At 45.9% G+C, this 19,762-nt stretch overlaps 1 protein-coding gene across 1 annotated transcript in view; it reads left to right on the forward strand.

The window, feature by feature from the left end:
- The window catches only part of CSMD2 (CUB and Sushi multiple domains 2), a gene marked incomplete at both ends in the record, with an annotated part of 547,554 nt that overhangs the window by 49,136 nt on the left and 478,656 nt on the right, over positions 1–19,762 (forward strand). The window contains one exon of the mRNA XM_080921920.1: positions 17,527–17,743. Within this exon, the coding sequence (XP_080778046.1) occupies positions 17,527–17,743 (217 nt within the window). The remainder of the gene's footprint in view (positions 1–17,526; positions 17,744–19,762) is intronic.

The following is a 19,762-nucleotide window of genomic DNA, read 5'->3' on the forward strand; positions in this document are numbered from 1 at the left end:
TGTCATATCCTGCTGAGGGAAAGCTTCTTAGCTCCAGTTAGTATCTCAGTTATCCATGATGCATATGGCATATGTCCAGCCCTACTGTCCCACCTTCTCTCCCTCTACCTCCTTCTTTGTCCTTCCCTCTCTCTCTCCACTACAATACAGAACAAGCATGTTAAAGTCTCTTCCTCAAGTCAAATAAAAACTACATTTGGTCCCTGGTTACTGTATGCGTGGTCTCAGCTGGTTTATTTGGCCTCATCTTCATTTGGTAACCAGGGCTAAGAATAAACAATGCTTGCTAGAAGCCTGCATAGTGTTTGACTGTAGGTGGCCGCGCTCCCTTTGACCTTCTGCTCACTGACATTTGAATTCCATGCAGGCCAGACTCTGTGACATCAGCAGCTCAATATAGTGGAGGAAAGTCTTGAGAAGCAGTGGGCAGGTTGTACCCCGATTCCACTCTGTCCAATTATGGTTGCCCTGAGCGCTGATCTCTGGGTCTTTCTTCCCCTGATACTTTTTCACAGAGCCATGACAATTGCTTGCACTTTCTGGGCCTGAAGTGAGTTGGGTTCACATGAATTTTATTTTGTGTAAATGCACTGGATTGTAGTCTGTTTCTTTGTTCATTCAGCAGTTGTTTCCTGAGGGCTTACAATGTGGTAAGCACTATTCTATTTGGTTGGGACGCATCAGTGAATGAAGCAAAGAATGTTCTAGCAGGAGAAAAAAAACAATAAACACAGTATGAAAGTCATTTGACATGGAGTGCCTTAAAGGGATACATGCTACCAAAGAAAGAGAATATAGAATAGGTTGGGGCATCCGAGGAGCCAGGGGTCAGGGGTGTGCAGCAAGTTGATCTTTTGTAGAGGACGGTCAGGTAGACCGCATGCAGAAACGCACTGCTGAGCAAAGATTTAAAGAAAGAAAAAATGAGTTTGGCTTTTCTGGAGGAAGTGATTCTGTAAGAAGGAAAGCAATCAGGTTCTAAGACCTCAGGAGGAAGCATGTCCCACTTGTTGGAGGAGTAGGGATACAGATGTTGTTGGAGAGGTGGCTGTGAGCTAGAACAGGAAGCTCTGGGAGGGCAGAGACTGCCTTTTCTGTGCCTCGTTTAAGACAGAAGCAAACAGCTTCTGAATGATAAATTCCTATTAGTATCCAGGCTGGTCTGAGCTGAGCCAGCCCAGCACTGACCCTTTGCTAATTAGCTTAGGCTTTCCCTTTTGATGGGAGCAATTTTCAGATCGCCCCGACAGAGCTCATGTGCAATTCAAATGTGCAGTCAGGGGCAGGAAAAAACAAAGCCCTTTGCTTGGCATGCAAAAGGAGAAACAGTGCTGAAGATTGGGAAAAACAGAATAAAATGGCCCCCGGATGCTTTTATTTAAAGGAAAGTCTGGGCTGAGCTAGCCTTATAGTTGTAAATGTCTCTACTAGTGGACACTTTTTAAAGTGCCTGAAGGAAAATGGAAGCCTGTGCCTAGCATCTGGGGAAAACAGGTCTTTGTAGGCATCAGACCTCTGCTATCAGATTGGAGTTTCCTTCCTTTCATCTCTAGGGAGATAGCCTCCCACCGCTCCTTCTCCCCCTCCTTTTCATTGGATGCTGAATGCCAGGAACATCAGGGAAACAGCTAGAAAGGGACATCATTCTCTTCCATTCACTCACCCTCAGATTCCTATGATGATTCACTTTAAATGTGACCTCTGGTTTCATCTGGAAGAAGGGCTGGAGGACAGCCGGTATGTTTCCAGAGTCAACGATGCTTTCTCCTCCTCCCCTTTCCTTCTCCTCCTCCCCTTTTCTTCTCCTCCTCTCCTTTCCTTACCGCATCTCTCCGTTCTCTTCCTGTGATCATGTTGCCAACTCTTTTCATTTCCCAACCTGTGCACAAATCCTGGGATATGATAACCAGGTATCCTCAGGGACCTATAGTCAGGAGGAACTGCCACATCCTAGGAGTTCAGCGCTTCAGCACCATGGACAGAGGCATCGCCCAGTCACCAACATTTCCTTGTATCACTCACTGTTCTAGGGCCATCTATGCGAAGGTGACTTTGAGAACCCAGTGTTATTGACACAACGGGACTTTGAGTAACTGAGGGACCCAACCAAACCCTTTGATAGCAAATACCAGAGTTAAAAGCCAGGCTTTTGGATTCATTCTGTTACACTACATTAGGAATTTCACCCTTTGATTTATCCAGCAACTTCTTGTTATATTTGTTTAGTTTGTGTGTTTTTGCATGCACACACACACACGAGCACATAGGTGCCATTGTGTGTTCTTGTGGGGCCAGAGGGCAACTTGTGGGTCTTAATTCTCGCCTTCGAACACGTAGGTCCCAGGGGTTTTGATCACAGCTTCAGGTTTGCAGGAGAAGGACTCACTGGTCTCCTTCCCTTTGGACTGAGGCCACGTTCACTATCAAAATATTAGGCCAAACAGTGTTCATGGGTTTTGAATGGAGAAAGCTGCAAATGGAGTAGGTGTCCTTCTATTGGACAAATATAAACCAAGCACCGCGAAGTGCCAGTCTGGCTGTAGATTTGGTAGCAAACCCACTGCGGATTTACACCTTCATCAGTTTATTTCTGTTTGCCAGATTACTGTTCTTATTTTTCTCCTGGGAGGACCTATGTCCACAACTTTCCCTATGTGGTTTCCCCTGGGTTGCTGTGTCAGAACTCGCTGTTTGGGGCTCATGTCTCAAAGGACAGATAGTAAGCAGGGACCTAGGAGTTCCTTTTGATGTAATTGGTAGCTGAGGAAAGAGTTCCTTAAGCCAAAGGTACACACACAGTACTCCAGGAAGAGGTTAAGCTCCCTACATTGTGCCAAATAAAGAGCCTACATCTTCCCTCCATATATGCATTCATTCATGCATCCATCAATGCATGTATCCATACATGTATCCATCAATGCATGTATCCATACATGTATCCATCAATGTATGTATCCATACTTGCATTCATCAATGCATGTGTCTCATTCATGAATGCTGTAGTAGTGGACAGAGAAGTGGAATTTTGTGTTATATTGCCTAGGGTTAATTTCTGTTTCTATAACCCATTAGCTACTGATCTCGGGAAAGTGATTTAATCTTCCGGAATCTCAGTTTAATCTGCAAAATGGGAATTATAATAGTGCCCATCTAATGTAGTTATGAGGACATATGAAATGGATTGCTAACATATAAAACACAGAAGACAGAAAAAGCAAAACAAAACAAAATAAAACAACAACAACAACAACAAAACCCCTGAACAACCTTTGACTAGACCCAAAAATCCAGGAGAGCTCATGCTCTGGAAACGCAGGTCCAATGCTGTTCTTCATACGGGAAAATGGTATGAGTCAAGCCTTCGTGCCTTGGATGTTTGGCTATCTGCTTAGCTTTCTTTGCCCTGGGCCAAAACCATAGCTCAGGGATCTTCTCAGATTCAGACAACTCAGCAATAGTTTCCTGCTCTCGTTCTAAAAGGTTCACCAAGGAGCAGACTCAGACTGGCAGATGCTTGTCCCCAGACACACCGGACCTCTGTTTAATGTAACACAGGGATGTGGTATACCCCAATCAGCAAGAGTCTGCCACCAGTAGAGAAGAGGTATTATGGATTACCCCAATAAAGAACAACCCCTAGCTGGTGGCAGCTGATGGTCAGGAAAACAAGCTGCATCTGAAAAACCAGGCAGGGAAAATCATGTTTGGTCCACAGCAGTGGCTTCCATGTTCAGTGTATCTGAGAAAATCAGAGAGCCTGGAGGTAGAATTACGATGCAGATTGGCTTGGGATTATTCCCACCGAGCAATTGGTTGTGGTCCAGGGACAGGCTTGCTGCTTTGTCCTTCCATCCATGCATCATCTTCAGCCTTTGCTGCCCATGTTGAGAAAAAGAAGGAACTCCTGGTCCGTTTCCCTGTCCCTGAAGCAACTTGACTATGCTCAGCTCTTTCTAGTAAATCCCAGGCTCTGACCAGTGGTGCTGGATGCAGAAAGTAACTAGGACTATGGCTTGGGGAGTTTGTCCCCAGATGGTGATTGATGCCCTTGGAGCTAGCTAAGAGGAGGGACAGTGGGGTGGGATATTTTGAACTTTGCTTTTGCTGCTCTGGGTTTGAATCCCAGTTCTTGCATAGCCACTAGTTTAACCCTAAAGAGGGCCCTTTCCCCCCTTTCCTTGACAACATTAACAGTACACAGCAGTTGGTTCTTGTAACACTATTATATATGTGTTGTATGCTTTGGTCATACTCCCTCAAACACACACACACACACACACACACACACACACATACACACACATTGCACTCTCTTGTCCTTCCTCATCTCCCCTCTTCCTTTCTTCATCTCAAATAATCTTCAGTGGCTTTGTAAAATGTGTGTGTGTGTGTGTGTGTGTGTGTGTGTGTGTGTGTGTGTGTGTGTGCCTGTGTGTCTCTGTGTGTGTTGCTGTGGATGTCACTGGATGTGTGTATGGAATGGGATGGTTCTGCTTATATTTGCACGTGGAGGTCGGGGGTTGACATCAGGTCGGTTTCTCTATCACTCAGTCTGCATGTTAGTTTTTTGAGACAGGATCTCTTACCGAACCTGGAACTTGCTGGTATATCTCCGTAGAGTCCAGGTGAGTCCCCTCCCTCCCTGTGCTGACAACAGCAAGCACCTTACCAGCTCTTTGTGTGTATTTTTTTAAATCTAAATTCCATATATAAACCATGAGAACGGGCCGATCTGAGTCTGGTTGATCTGCTCAATGCGATGGTCTCTCTAGCTCCATCCATTTTTCTGCAGATGACATAATGTCATTGGATGCAGTTTAATCCTGGAAGAACTCAAGGCCTTCACCTTGAAGTGACAAGGCCAGAGGTGTGACAGTCATTGCAAAGGGCCACTGCACAATCTCTGTCTCCCATCATCTCCCCATCCCTGCCCCCTCCCTTCCCCTCCCTTTCCCTCCCTTCCCCCTCCCTTCCCCCTCCCTTCCCCCTCCCTCCCCCTCCCTGACTGCCCACTACCTCTGCCCTAAACCAGAGCTGCCTAGGACTAAGCAGCCCTCCCCAGCCCCACTGAATGAAAGATTGAATTTGGCTTATGCCTCTGAGATTCTCACTGGAATCCGGGAGTTCCTAACTTGGATGGGGGAAATTACATCTTTATTTGAAACTTAGTGTTTCTATCAATCATGAACACAGACTGCACAGAGCACGTTAGGATTAGCTGCACCTGTGAATTTGCCCCTGATATTATCACAGGTTATTTCCATAAAATATTACAGTTGCTAAAACCATCTCCACATAGCGGGCTTCAAATGACAGCCGTTATCTGTTCTGCCGCTGGCATGTGGTACCAGTGCCTGGACAAAGGCAGGCTTTTATTACTGCATAACGAAATCTCAAAATATTTTGGAAGCTATTCCCGCATAATTGGTTGCCTTTTGCAACTCTTTGTATTGTTTTCCCTACACAAATGAAGACGTCCCTTGCAAAGGGATCACCAGGTTGCCCAAGGGAACTGTGGCAACAAAAAAAGTGAAGACAATTTCCAAAGTGAATGCAGAATTGAGAGGTTAGGCTCCCCATGTGCATTAGGGAATAATGATAATAATAATTAGGGAATAATAATAATTAGATATTATTATTATTATTATTACTATTATTATTATTATTATTATTATTATTATTATTATTATTATTATTATTATTTATTATAACCCAGTAGTTCTCAACTGGGTGTGATTTCCCAAACTCTCACCAGGGTGCACCTGTCAATTCAGAACCAGTTTTTGGTTGTCCTGGTGGGAGATAAGTATACAGGTTGTCCAGTGGCTAGGGGCCATGGACATTACTAAGCTTTCTCCATGCACAGGAAAGGCCCCACAGCAGACTCTCGGAGTGTTCATAGTGCTGAGTTTGAGAGCCACTGGGCTAGCTAGCTACTTAGTCAACTTGAAGACCTCTGATTCTCTAAGTATTAAATCTGTTGTGAAAAGTAGCTTGCAAGTTCCTTAGAAACACCCACTCAACACCTACTGCACATCTTTCATAAATACATGAGTGTGGACTTGCTATGGGTCAAAGAGGTAGAGTGTGCAGAAGCAACTCTGTGGCTGTAGGACAGTTAGACATGACCTTGTGAGTGTCTGAGCAAGGTGCTTGGGGGTGGCAGGCAGTGTGCTGGAAAATATGCTGACATATCTTCCTCTGATCTGGCCTTTGGGTCTCTGACTCAGGACAGTGGCTCTAAGCTCCAGCCGTGCCCTGTTAGGAAGACACTCAAGGATGTCTACAACATGCTTTTCATAGAACCTCTTCGTTCCACAGATATCCTAATGACCGGCAACCTGTGATCTTCTTGAAGGAGATCCGAAACGTTGGCATCTATGGCTTCTCTTGTCTGAACCTCATCTTACTGATATATTCCTCAACAGCTCTTCCCTAGGAGCCCTCTCACAGGGAGGGGAGTTAGCTTGGTTGTGCCTGTCAGGTGAGGCACACAGGAAGCAGCCCAGCGGAGTGCTGGAAATACAGGAATTGGTGATCATTACTTACACTACCCACATTACCCTAGTATTTACTGCTTATAGGACCCAGAGAGAAGAGAACAGCTTCTCTCACTTGTTCAATGAGAAGGAGGCACTGGGGATGGGAGGGCATGCATACACACTCAGCAGGTAGGGAGCAGTAGTCAGAGAAATGAACCTGTGAGTCAAGGCCTTTATCGGGGTCCAGAATGTTATCCAGGTGGCCGGCCTATTCATCATGTAAAAACTGGTAGATTTAGCGCACCTAGTCCCAAGGTCCTGGAGATCATACCATGATCTACACAGTCCATGTGGGGCTGAGGGGCCAATGGAACAACTTAGGTAGGTCACATTCCACTGTCCCTTAGGCAGGTGGTCTCGGCTGAGATCTGGATGGATCCCAATGAGGAAAGGAAAGATTAGAGAAGCAATTGCACTGGAGCACATAAGGATCTCTCTGATGTGAGAAACACCAACCTATATCCCAAATGGACAACAAAGCAAAGTGACACAGTGCGGGGGGTCCGGAAGGTTCTCTTGGGGGCTGTAAACTAGAGAATGAATGGAGTAGGTGAAAGCAAGCTACAAAGAACATCTCAATCAGAGGAGCGATCAAGTTCCAGGTCTCTCAGGGATAACAGGGAGCATCAGAGTACTCCAGAGGGGTCTGACTCCCGCTAGAGTGTCCTTTAAGAGGTGGCAGGATACAAGGTATGGGAAAAGAGTAGGGGTGGCTCATGGGGAATCCTGGGTTCCTCGACTGGGTTCTAGGGAGGAACAGCTGAATGGCTTCAGGCAAGAGTGAAAGGGAGTCATAGTCTCTTGGAAAGGGAAGAGGCTGTTTGCACCCAGGACACTAGTGAGGCTGCCGTATCAGGCTGCCTAGGTGAAGATATTCCCCGAGCAATTAAGCAAGATCAAGAATAAACCAGGGAACTCCAGCTCAGGACAAGAGGGGCCAAAGCGATGTGGAAAAATAGTTCCTGTGCAGTGTTGCACTAAGAAATGATTGGGGATGGAAAGATGGAGGGATATGTGTGTGTGTGTGTGTGTGTGTGTGTGTATCTACGTGTGTGTGGGGTGGAACAGAGGGAGAGAGAGTTTGATCATAAAAAGGGTGGAGAAAGGGGAGAGTTCTTTATCTTCCATCTGCACTAGGAAAGCTCCGAAGAGGGGTCTATAGACTGGAACAGAGAGTTAGACACAGCAGGCAAATAGCCTAGAACCATGAAGGCCCGAAGGATGGGACGGGGCAAGTTCGCAGTAAGGAATCTGTTTATGATGTATAAAAACCCAGGAGGCACAGTGAGAGGAGTTAAACCGAGTCTAGACACCAGCATTCCCGATGGTGAGGAATTCTTGGCTCTTTCCTCAGGGGGTTATTGAAGAGGCAATGATGCTGCTGGGCCCAGCCTTTGCCATCTGCATTCAAGGTGCCCTGCCAAGAAGCATCATAGGATGGGCCGGTGGCCAGTGGAATACTGGAGGTGCTTAGTGATGTCCCTATGACCAATGGGACACCTCCGGTCATGATGATTTATGCAGCATCTGTCACTCTATCCTGTGATTCCTCTTCAGGCAGGTTCATTAACTGCAGGGCTTTGGTGAATCTGCATCATCCACCCGGACTGCACTCCTAGACCCTAAGCTCCAGTCTAGTTGCCTTCTGGCCATCCTTGCCTGCCTGTCCCACTGGTATCTCCAACTGAATTTGTCCAAAATTGACCTTATCAGTCAATAAATATTTACAGAATTGAATTGAATTTTCCTGCCAAATCTCTCAAAAGAGCCATCTTCTCAAAAAAAAAAAAAAAAAATATCATTATTTGTAGACAACACAACTGTGTGCCTAAAAGACCTAAGGGAATCAACTGAGAAATTTTTAGAATTAAGAGCCTGCTTGGATGTGAGAAGAATATGTAAAAATCGATAGCTCTTATGTATATTAGTAATAACAGAAAAAAAATGGAAGAAAAAGTTTTATTCACTAGGGCAACAGAAAAAAAAGTTTATAAAGTTTCCAAGCATAACCATGGCAAGGTGGGCTAGGATTTACATAAAGAATAGTCCATGTTCCTTGAATTTATTGTGTGCCAAGTACTCTACCGAGCTGCTAGCTGTTGCGGTTGTTGGTTGTTACCACGTCTGTCTGTCTGTCTGTCTGTCTGTCTGTCTGTCTGCCTGCCTGCCTGCCTGCCTGCCTGCCTGCCTGCTTGTCTATAATAGAAGTGGGTTTCATCTTACTTATTTACTTACCTGTTATTTATTAAGATTTCTTTGTACACAAGTCATGGTTCACATGAGGATCAGAGGTCAAGTTTTGGGGATCAATTCTCGCCTTCCACCTTGGGTTCTGGGGATCAAATTCTACTTGTCAGGTTTGCATGACAAGTACTTCTGATCTGCTGTTCATCAAGCCATCTCCCTAATAACCCAAATATAGGCCAGTGAAGTTGGTGGATGTTTTCAGAATGTTATAATAAGATTCATTCATCTCCATCAATCTACTCAAAAACTATGTACTGAGTTTCTGCTACAGCCAATTGTTATTGGGTTGGGTACTAGAGAGACAGTCTGAGTACAATCTCCAGGAGCCTCTTGATGAAGACAGCTACATACACATGCTATTCTGTCACCACTGATGGAGGCAGTGCTGTTCAGAATGAGTGATGAATGGGCCTCAGCGTACTTGAGGCTGCCTAGAGGATTCTGAGCTGGCTTCTGGAGGAGGTAATGAAGTTTTAAGTACCTGCAGTCAGCTTGGCGAGAGTGGTCCGTGTGCAGAGCTGGGTGGGCAATTAGCATTCATTCATTCTTTCTTTCAGCCTCTGTGAGCATCTGCTAAGGGCCAGGTGCCATCTTGGGGGCCAGAGAAACTGCAGAGGATAAAGAGGGCCCTGCTGTCATGGAGGGGTCACTTGTGGAGGTCAGGTGGCCATGTAGTACCCAAGTAAGAAGTGGTTGTGCTGGGCCTGGCCTTCCCTCATGGTGGCCTTGGAAGGTGTGACAGTTAAAAAATGAGAGTGTCTGTGGGACCTGCTGGTGAAGGGAGAGAGGTTTGTAAGCCAAAGGACCAGAACCTGTCAGGGTCATGAGGTGGGGATGCCACGAGCTATGGGGGCATCCAAGATGCACAGCAGCAGGTGAGAGGATGTCGATCAGGAAAGAGGCAAATAGAGGGTGCCTTTAGGTTTTGGGGGTCAGGGAAGGACTTGGTCTTGTTTTCTGCTGACTAGGATGAACAGCTAGCCAACAGTCACTCCTGGTGGAACGGACTTTGTCAGTGTAAACAAAGGAAGACTATTACTGAAAGCCAGGCAGATGAGTGCGGCCGCTCATAGAAGCTGAATGTTATAATCTGCATGGGGAATCTGAGCAGGATGAAAGGCACACAACTGGGTGGAAAACAACACTGGCAACGCACTCGAGAAGATTAGAAGCTCGGTTCTATACGGGGAAGGCAGACTGACAAGAAACAGCGAGGCCTATTGCAATAATTGAGGGCAGAACACGTAGAGTGCTCTCTGTGTCAAATGTAATAAGATTAGGGTGCATGCATGCACATGGAGTGCAGAGAGGATTTACATGCTATATACAAGATCTACAAATCATGGAGTCTACGACACCAACTGAGGCAGGAAATCAAGAGTTCCAAGCTGGCCTGGACTTCAGAGGGAGACTCAGTCTCCAAAACTTAAAAAATAATGAGAGGATATGGAAGAGAAAGAGGAGGAAGAGGAAGAGGAGGAGTAAAGGGAGTAAGGCAGGAGACAGGCAGAATAAAGAAAAGCAAAGGAGGCTCAGTGAGCAGGATGGATTGTGATGTAAGTGTCAAGACTCCAGTTTAATCCACAGCACTCACTTCAGGAGCCAGGCATGGCTATGTATGAGTTTGTAATTCCAGAACCGTGGGACGTAGAGAGAGCAGGAGCGCTGGGCCTTGCTGGACACCAGCCTAGCTCCAGGTTCAGGGAGAGACCCTGTCTCAAAGTAGTAAAGTGGAAGGTAGAAAACAGGATGCTAATGTCCTCCTCTTTCCTCTGCACATTTGTTCGTGGGCATGTACAATTGCATACATACAACACACATACACACACATACACACACATACACACATACACACACATACACGCACATACACACACACATACATACATACACACACATACACTCACATACACACACACATACACACACATACACACACAAAGGCAAAACCATCTCAGTAAGAAAACCCATCATCAATACTGGTGAAGATGCCTTGAGATAGACATTTATAGGCATGATGTCAAGAATGTCATTGGCACACACAATCCAGAAAGACACTTTTAGAAATCCTGAGACTAAACCTCAGGGATGTTTATCCTATTTGACTCAGTAACCTGAATATTTGAAGATTTGATATAGAGAAATCATCTAAAAATAAATAAAATAAAATAAATAATAAATAAAAAACCCTCTTGCTGGGTAGTGGTGGCACACCTTTAATCCCAGCACTCGGGAGGCAGAGGCAGGCAGATCTCTGACTTCAAAGCCACCTGGGTTTACATATTGAGCTTTCTAGGACAGCCAGAGCTACACAGAGAAAGACTGTCTCAAGAAAAAAAAAAAAACACAAAAAAGAACAACAAATACCTTTGCATCGAGTTCTCTGGGGTTGTTCGGCTTTATAGGGTACTGTACTAACTAGAGCCCCAAGGCACCCCAGGGCCTGGAGGACCATGTGGTTTTTTCTACCCTACCCCCAGATGAGAAAGGGCACCTGGCCATGTGAACTCTGGCTCGAAAGTCATCAGCATTTCTGGCTGCATCGAGCTGCCCTGGCTCATAACATTCCCAACTCTCTGATGTCCATTTAACTTCAGGGAGCCTTTCAGATAAGCCCCACGTTCACCCCTTTCTAGTCATGCCCAACAGTGCCGCCAGAGAGGCTGCTCAGTCAGCCTGTATTTACAGTATCCCAGCGGACAGCGAGCTGGGTGTCATGACTACATAAATGGACGTCCATGCTGGGCCGCTGGCCATGGAAACCCATTTTCCACTGCACTGCCTGGCATCCTGTCACCAGAGCAGGTCCAGCTTGTATTTATAAACAGGACCAAGAAAGGAAAAGAACCACAAGTGATTTACGTGCCTGACAACAGAGCAGTTGAGGGAACCCTAGGATATACGTCAGGACATCGGGCATCCTTTTAAAATGCAGTTTATGAACAGTTTCAGTATCTTGGGGGAAAAAACCCTCATGTTGTGTTTACTGAATTGTTACAAAAGAAAACCAAGAAATGACCCAAATGGCCTTACTCAGAGGAGTGACTGAATACATTGAGATACATCCATGCCAGGCAATATTATACATTTATATAAAAAAAAAAAATCAGTTAGATCTGCAGCTACTGACCTGAAAGGTGTCCCTAACGCATTGTTAAGTTAGCAAGCAAGTTGCAGAGAAACGAGCTAAACTGCAATCTCATTTTGAAAATGAAACCATAAAATGTTCTCCCAGAATGTGTCCATATGCTTGTATGAGGGGGGAGGAGGTGGGGGCCGGGGGTCGCCTGCCGGGATGCTTACTTGGATAACTCTGGTAGGTGTCTGCTACAGGGAGTACAGGGTGCCCTTCTAGCTCCAAAGGAGCGAGGCTGTAAAAAACTTATTTATACCTGTGCATCTATGTGTATTATAAGGAGACATTGCCTTTTGTAAACTAAGGTTGAAGAATAATTAACTACAGGGCCTTCCAAAGGGTCTGTACCATATTTTTTTAAACAATTTTAACTGTGCATGAAAAAAAAAAAAAACTCTAGAAAACGAGACTATTAATAGCCATTGCCTCTGAAGGAATGTGAAATTCCAATTATTTCATCCTTTTAAACCTTGCCTGTTTTTCAAGGGCTCTACAAAGAGCAGAACGTATGTTATTATTTCACATACGGTGACCTCGAACCCTCTCGCCATCCAGTCCCATGTCTGCCCGGTGCAGGCTAGCCTCTGCTCACCTTGCTCAGCCCCTCCTGCTCACCTTTGCTGTAATCGATGTATCTTTTCAGAAAACACTGATTGGATTCCGGGCACTGGGGATGCGCCAGGGCCGGGGCCAGGACTGAGATCTCACGATGCATGAGAGGGACCATTTAGATCTGAAACTGACTGACCTCCAAGACCCTCACTGCAGTCTCGGTGACATCCTATACTTTCTGCCACCGTCTTCTCTTAAAGCTGCTCTCTGTTTCTCTTCCTCTGTTGTCTCTGTCGCCTGCTTCCATCTCTTACATCCTTACTGTCCCATGACATACATGGATAGTCTTTTCAAGGTCTCCTGTTCTGGGATCCTCTGCTTCTCTCTTTTTATAGCAGGAAAGGTTATTTATTGTCTTAGTTAGGGTTTTGCTGCTGTGAACAGACACCATGACCAAACCAATTTTTTAATAAGATAAACATTTAATTGGGGCTGACTCACAGGTTGAGAGGTTCAGTCCATTATCATCAAGGCGAGAGCATGGCAGTGTCCAGGCAGGCATGGTGTAGAAGGATCTGAGAGCTCTACATCTTCATTCGAAGGCCACTAGGTGAAAATTGGCTTTTGGCCAGCTAGGATAAGGGTCTTAATTCCCATTCCCACAAAGACACACTTTCTGCCACAAGGTCTCACCTCCTAATAGTGCTGCACCCTGGGCCAAGCATATTCAAACCACCACACTCATTTCCATATTCCAAGGCAGTGTCTCCAGGTTTGGGCATCCATCCTCGGTAGTGAAGATGGTGGCAGTGTTGATATCAACGGTTGTACTAGACAAGACTGAGGTCAGATATCAGGACTCTGAGGGGTCTTTATGTCTGAAACACCCGATGCACTCCTTAAGGGGTACAGTTACAGTGCTGCCATGGGTGGGTGGAGTCTCTATCTAGTGCATGATCGAGGCCTATCATAGGCTGGACCTAGCAGAATGAACCAATCAGTGACTTGGCATCACTGGGCTTCTTCCAGGCGTTTAAGGTGGTGAGACGAAGCAGTGTTGGTGCCTGTAGTAGAACGGAGTGCTCAGGGCACAGCTGTAACATGAAAGGTCTACTTCTTCATTCTGGTGGTTGTTGTGTATCTGTTTTCTCTTCATTTGTGAACATGCTTCTTACCTTCTTCAGTGTTCATGTGGAGTGTTCCGTTCACTGCCGTTAGTAATTATCACTCATGCTTCCTGTAATGAAGGTATTACTCTTCAACCTAATGTTTGCATGCTTTTCACACACACACACACACACACACACACACACACACACATTCACACAAACATGGTCACACACATACACATTCACCAACTCACACACATACACACATATACACACATACACATACTCGCACACTCACACATACACACTTATATAAACCATTAATCTTAGAGTATCTTTAAGAAAATTGAAGAACTGTAGAAACTCATTTATTTGTTTCATCTCTGATAACTTTATAACGTGGATTTTTAAAAGGCACTTTGTTACCCTTTTATTCTACATAGGATTTACTTTGATATATGTCCTGAACTCAGAAGATAATTATTTCCTGAAATAATTAAATATTTTGTTCTCCAAAAACTGTTTTTTTATTTTGTTGATTAAAAAAAAAAAACTCCTTTATCTCGGTTTTGTCTTTTTTTTTATCTTTCTCCTTTCCTTCTTTTCTTGCAGTACTCCCTCATGCTGTATCTGATCTCTGGCATCCCGTCCCCACGGTTTCCACACGCTATTCACAATACCATTTAGTATTTCTTATTATAAAAATACTAAATTTTCTACCCTTTAAAAGAAAACACATTGTCCAAATAACCCATTTTTCCAGTTAAATATAGGTATCATTTTCCCTGAGTTAAAACATGTCCTTGGGCTTTTGACAAGCATTGCATCAGGCGGATAAATTAGCTTTTCAATAACTTTTTGAGAGGTTAATATTATAAATTAACCTTTCAGTAGTTAGGATTTTCCACTCAAGACTCCATCATTTCTCTCCAATTATCCTGATTTTTTTTAAATCACTCTGTAAAACTTCTTCCAAAAAGTACTTACACGTTTTTTCTCCCTCCTTCTTTCTCCATCTTCCTTTTCTTCCCTCCCTCCCAGCCTTCCTCCTTCCCTCCATCCTTCCCTACCTTCCTCCCTCCCTCCTTCTCTCTCTTCTTCCCTTCCTCTTTCCTTCTTTCTTCCTTCCTCCCCTCAATTTCTTCCTTCCTTCCTTTCTCCCTTTCTTTATCCATTCCTCACTTTGACCCTCCCTCCATCTCTCCCTCTCTCCCTTCCCCCATCTCTCTCTCCCTCCCTCCTTTTGTTTCTGGACACTGAGGGTGGAACCCCAGGGCTTCCCCCATGTTAGAGGAGCCCTACATCATGAGCTACATCCAAGAGCCTGCCTACACATTTCCCCCTAAGTTTATTTCTGTGTACACTACAAACTGTAGTTGCCATGACAGGAACACTTGCCTGCTTTCATCTGTGACTGGCATTGCCGAACCGTATCGACTTTTGTATGGTTCGCATTGGGTTACTTTGCTGAAATTTCTTCTTAGTTCTAATAGCTTTATGATCGATTCCTTTGGACTTCCTGGGCACATTAACATACCGTCTGCCGGACGGCTTTTTGCATCTCCCGTTCTCATTTCTTTCTCTGGTGTTGGACGCTGAGCTTTTCCAGTCAGGCATGTGGTCCTAGGGAGGATGCTGACATCTCTGTCTCTGTCTCTCTCTCTCTCTCTCCTTTTTTTAAAAATCTCTATCAGATGCTTCACCTAAAGTACAGTGTGATGACTGGAAGGCGGTGTTCTGCTTTGTTCTGAATGCTTATTTTAATCAGAATTACATGCCTAATTTTATTAAATGCCTCTTTAGCATTTATCCAGAAGCCCTTAACTTTTCCACCCTTAATGGAATACTTTGTATTAAGAGATTTTTTAATATTAAAGTCATTTAGAGATTAAGTGTCCTTCGTCAGTTAATCCCTAAAGTGGTTTTTAAAAAATTAGTGTTGAGTCAACTTATCAGCGCCATCACAGGGGAAGTGGTTGGACTACATGAGAGTCCCAGCACTGAGTCACGGTAGCTGTGTCCCCATTCCTTAATTCCTCTCTGCTCTAATTCAGCCTCTGTAAGGACGACGTTAACGTGTCCACCCCGTGTGGCTATTGTGAATAGCAAGTCCATAAGGGCAGGGGTCTTAGAGTTGTCTAGACAACCACTGTCTGAATACAAAACCCTACTAGCTGATTAAGTACTGACTGTGTGCCTGCCTGCTGCTGAGAATGCAGGATGTACAGATTTCAACCCACACGGTTCCTGCTCTTACATCTATATCTTCAAATGTCCATACGGAAGCACAGAAGGATGTTGTTATGCTAAGTACTGGCAAACAGAGGTGACGGTGGCATGGCCTTGGCATATCGCTAAGTGTGCAGTGAGAACACATAGATGCATGGGACAGAGCGACACTTCGGATCGCACGCCGGAGTACAGGGAGGGAGTGATTTCGAAGCACCAAGCCATGTAGAGACCCCCATAGACATCCGTTTTCTTTCCTTGTTGATGATCAGGGAGGAGCCACTGGATGGAGGAGGCTGTGGTGATGGGGGTTACTCAGTCCTGGTTCTGTCAGGAAAGGATGCCTCTGAATGAAAAGGGATTGGTAAGGGCCACAGTACATGACTCAGAGTCGGGAGTCCAAGAAAGAGCTCGGTATAGGAGGATTGGAGTGAGAGAGAGAGAGAGAGAGAGAGAGAGAGAGAGAGAGAGAGAGAGAGAGAGAGAGACTGGCCACAGGGCTGTGAAAAGAAAAGTGTCAGCTCCAGTCTTCTTTAGACTTCGTGGTGAGGTCACCATCCCATCCCCTAAGCGATGGAGCAGCAGGGGAGGGAGGAGTGGGTGTCCTCCCCAAAGTCAGGCCTGCAGCCCAGAGACAGCAACTGCCTTGCACTGTGCAATGTCCTACTGTCAGTGTAGGAATGGGAAGTCCTCTGAGCTAGACAGAGACAAGAGGCGCCACCGTTGAGCCTGGCAAGGAAGCAGGGCCATCAGATGAGATGAAGGGGGTACAGTGGGATGAGAGGAACCCACAGCGTGGCTGCTTTTACTGAGTTTCAACTCTCTTAGCAGCATCAATAACACAAGAGAACCAGCTAGAAATGCTACCTCTCCAAACCCTCCTACCCCAACTCACTGACCATCTGAAGCACCCTTTGAGCCAGATTTGCAGCTGGCCAGCACAGGGTGCAGCATGAGCTGCGGCAGCTTAGTGTGAGGGGCTCAAAGTGGTCACTTAGGGAGAAGATAGGTCACATATCCCCAGCACATCGGCTCTATGACCTTGCTGTACCTGTTCTCAGGTAGACATGTAGGTACAGTAAGGCAGAGCTGCTGAGCGTAGGGAAGGACCAGGAGACAGGCTCTGCTTCCAGTCGGTCTGGCTGTGGAGGAGAGGAGATAGATGGGCTGCAGAAAGGGTGGTGTGAGGTTGTTTTTACAAAAGGTGGAGTCTGGAACACATTTGAAATGAAAAGGCCCCAGTGTCCAGGAACCAATAGGGCATGCACAAGAAATGTCCTTAAAGGGCCAGGAAGCCTATGACTGCAGTGGTCCCATTTAGGCTGAGGAGGAAGGAGGTAGCATGAGGCAGATGCTTATATTTTCAACCAAGGGTGGGGCTTGAGGCCATCAGCTGAGACTAGGGAAACCATAGGCAACAGAGGAGGTTTGAGGTGTTCCCCTGGCTCTGTTGAAAGGTCTGTAATGCAGTCTGGTTGTGGTTGTGTCTGAATTTAAGCTATCAGCATTAGCTTTCATCCTATAGAGCTGCCCTGAAGCTTCAATACAACTCAGCATAATGTGCCACACAGGGTCAGGCTGGGTGCCAACCCCAGGGCAGCCCAGAGGAAGCTCTCGGTAAATTGATGGTTCAGTACAGTTCTTCTGCCTCTTGAAAACTACTTGGAGGTTCTAACGGCCACACTGAACTTATTCCCGTTCTTTCTTCCAGGCCAGAACTGCACATTCCATCTTCAGGGTCCCAATGGCACAGTGGAGAGCCCAGGGTTCCCTTACGGCTACCCCAATTATGCCAACTGCACGTGGACCATCACCGCGGAGGACCAGCACAGGATCCAGCTTGTGTTCCAGTCCTTCGCTCTAGAGGAGGATTTTGATGTCCTATCAGTCTTTGATGGCCCACCCCAGGCAGAGAACCTTCGAACAAGGTACTATTCTCTCCTCTCCTCCCTGTTTCAAGTAGCTGGGCCTGAGCCAAACTTGGTGAACAGAGCATTAATTACTCATAACAATGCCTACAATGTATTGGGAGCATAAGCCCTCTTTTGTACCTCTCCTACTCACATTTACTCCTTCCAATTCGACTTCTACTTTTATTTTGGACATATCTCTTTACGTGTGTAAAAGAGTTGAATTTGGGCTACTTAACAGCGCATAGGCAAGGCCTTCTTTACCGGAGTATTGTGCACCTTACTAATGCCTACACCACTGAAGACAATGTATCATTCTCACCTGCAGCAATTAGTAACTGTCTGAAATCCTCAGGAAGGGGCGGGGCCTGGTGAGCCCCTCCCCGGATGTGGATGAATCCGGGGTCTTTGACCTTCTTTTTGTGGGGCCCTCCCTCAACACCTCTGCTTGCTTGATGTTTTTATAAAGAGGCTTTGCTATTGGAGCCCAGTACCTCAAACTTACATTCCTTTTGCCTCGGTCTCCTGAGTGCTGGGGTTACAGTCAGGCCTCCCTCACCATGCTTACCTTCTCGATTTCCTTTTAGTCTCCCAATCCCTTCCTTCTACGTTGTTAAAATATGATTGGCAGGGCTGTGTCAGACACTTGGGAAAACTGGATAAAAACAAACAAACAAACAAACAAACAAAAAAAACAGAAGTTATAAAGAACTCCCTGTCTTTTCATGGAAACTGCTTTGGCTGGCATAAGTATATCTTTGTCTGTCTCTCTGTCTGCCTGTTGGGTGTGCCCTCCACACACAGAGAAAATGTTAGATTTTCATGTGACCCTGAGTCACGTGGGTCTGATAGTTGTGAGAGATGGGTGGTGCTGTCACCCAGCATGGGTCTGGGACCATGGGGGATGTGCAGAAACAGTCCTTGCATTTGTGCCTTGGTTGTGGGACTAGAATTGGGACTTTGAGATGGCTCTCAACCTCTCTAACTCTGTCATGCCCAATGGAAGCTCAAACCCGAGAGAGGCTGAGATGGCTAAGAGCCATGTCACTGCCTTGACACCCAAGACAAAGAGGTCACAGAGGAGACAGTCGGAGAGCGTACACCTTTGTAGGAATGGCAGACTTCTGAGAAGACAGCCCCACCACAACAGCTGTCCTTGTTTCATTGACCTGGAGGCCTACTATGCACCTTCACATGCATTAGCTCAGCCTTTTCACTTCAACTTTCAAGCTTCTCAGAGACCTAATGGGTTTGTGGTTCACCAGCCACGTTCTGGGGTGTCTGGGGTGATCATGTTAAGCTGGCTCATTAGTGTTTCTACACATTCATGTGCAGGGTGGTTTCCCCAGCCACTGAGTCCGGGAAGCCTGCGGCAGTGTTAGGGTAGTGTCTTCCAGGCTTGAAGAGGCTTATCTGCCTTCCTGTGATATTGCACACAGTGAATTATACAGGTGATACTTACTGAAACCTTCTTAAAGGGACTTAAGTCCTCTTTCACTCATTCATTCAACAACAATTCTGTGAATATGTTTCACACTAGTGCTGCCCTGAGTGTGTGGGGGGGGTGCACAGCGTCAGCAGATGAACGCCACTGTCACCATGGAGTCCAAATACTAATGTGTGGACAGGCATGGACTATCTCAGTGGACGCCGTACAGGCAACGTAGCTCAAGGGTAGCTGGTAGAATGAGATTTTCTTCAGAGAGGCCAGAGAGGGCCACAGAAAGGAACACATGACAGCTTCCTGTGTGGGTGTCTAGGGAAAGTTTCCAGGCCACAGGTATGGGTGGCATTGGGGCTTTTGGAAGGGTGTGCTTTCTAAGCACAGCCTGCCCTGAGGAGGCTCATCTGGTTATCTGTCTCCAGTTGTCTTTGGTAGGTTACCTGCATCAGCGGTGGGCATCCCATCTCGTCACATTCACAGCATCCACCAGGAAGGAGAGTTGGAAGGATGCCTCAGTCTCTGAGCTCCCTTGGTTGCATGTGGTTCACACATTGGTGCAAGCCAGGAGGAGAAATGTGCCATCCTGGGGGGGG

This window comes from Micromys minutus (genome assembly GCF_963924665.1).
Source record: "Micromys minutus genome assembly, chromosome: 9".
NCBI lineage: Eukaryota > Metazoa > Chordata > Mammalia > Rodentia > Muridae > Micromys > Micromys minutus.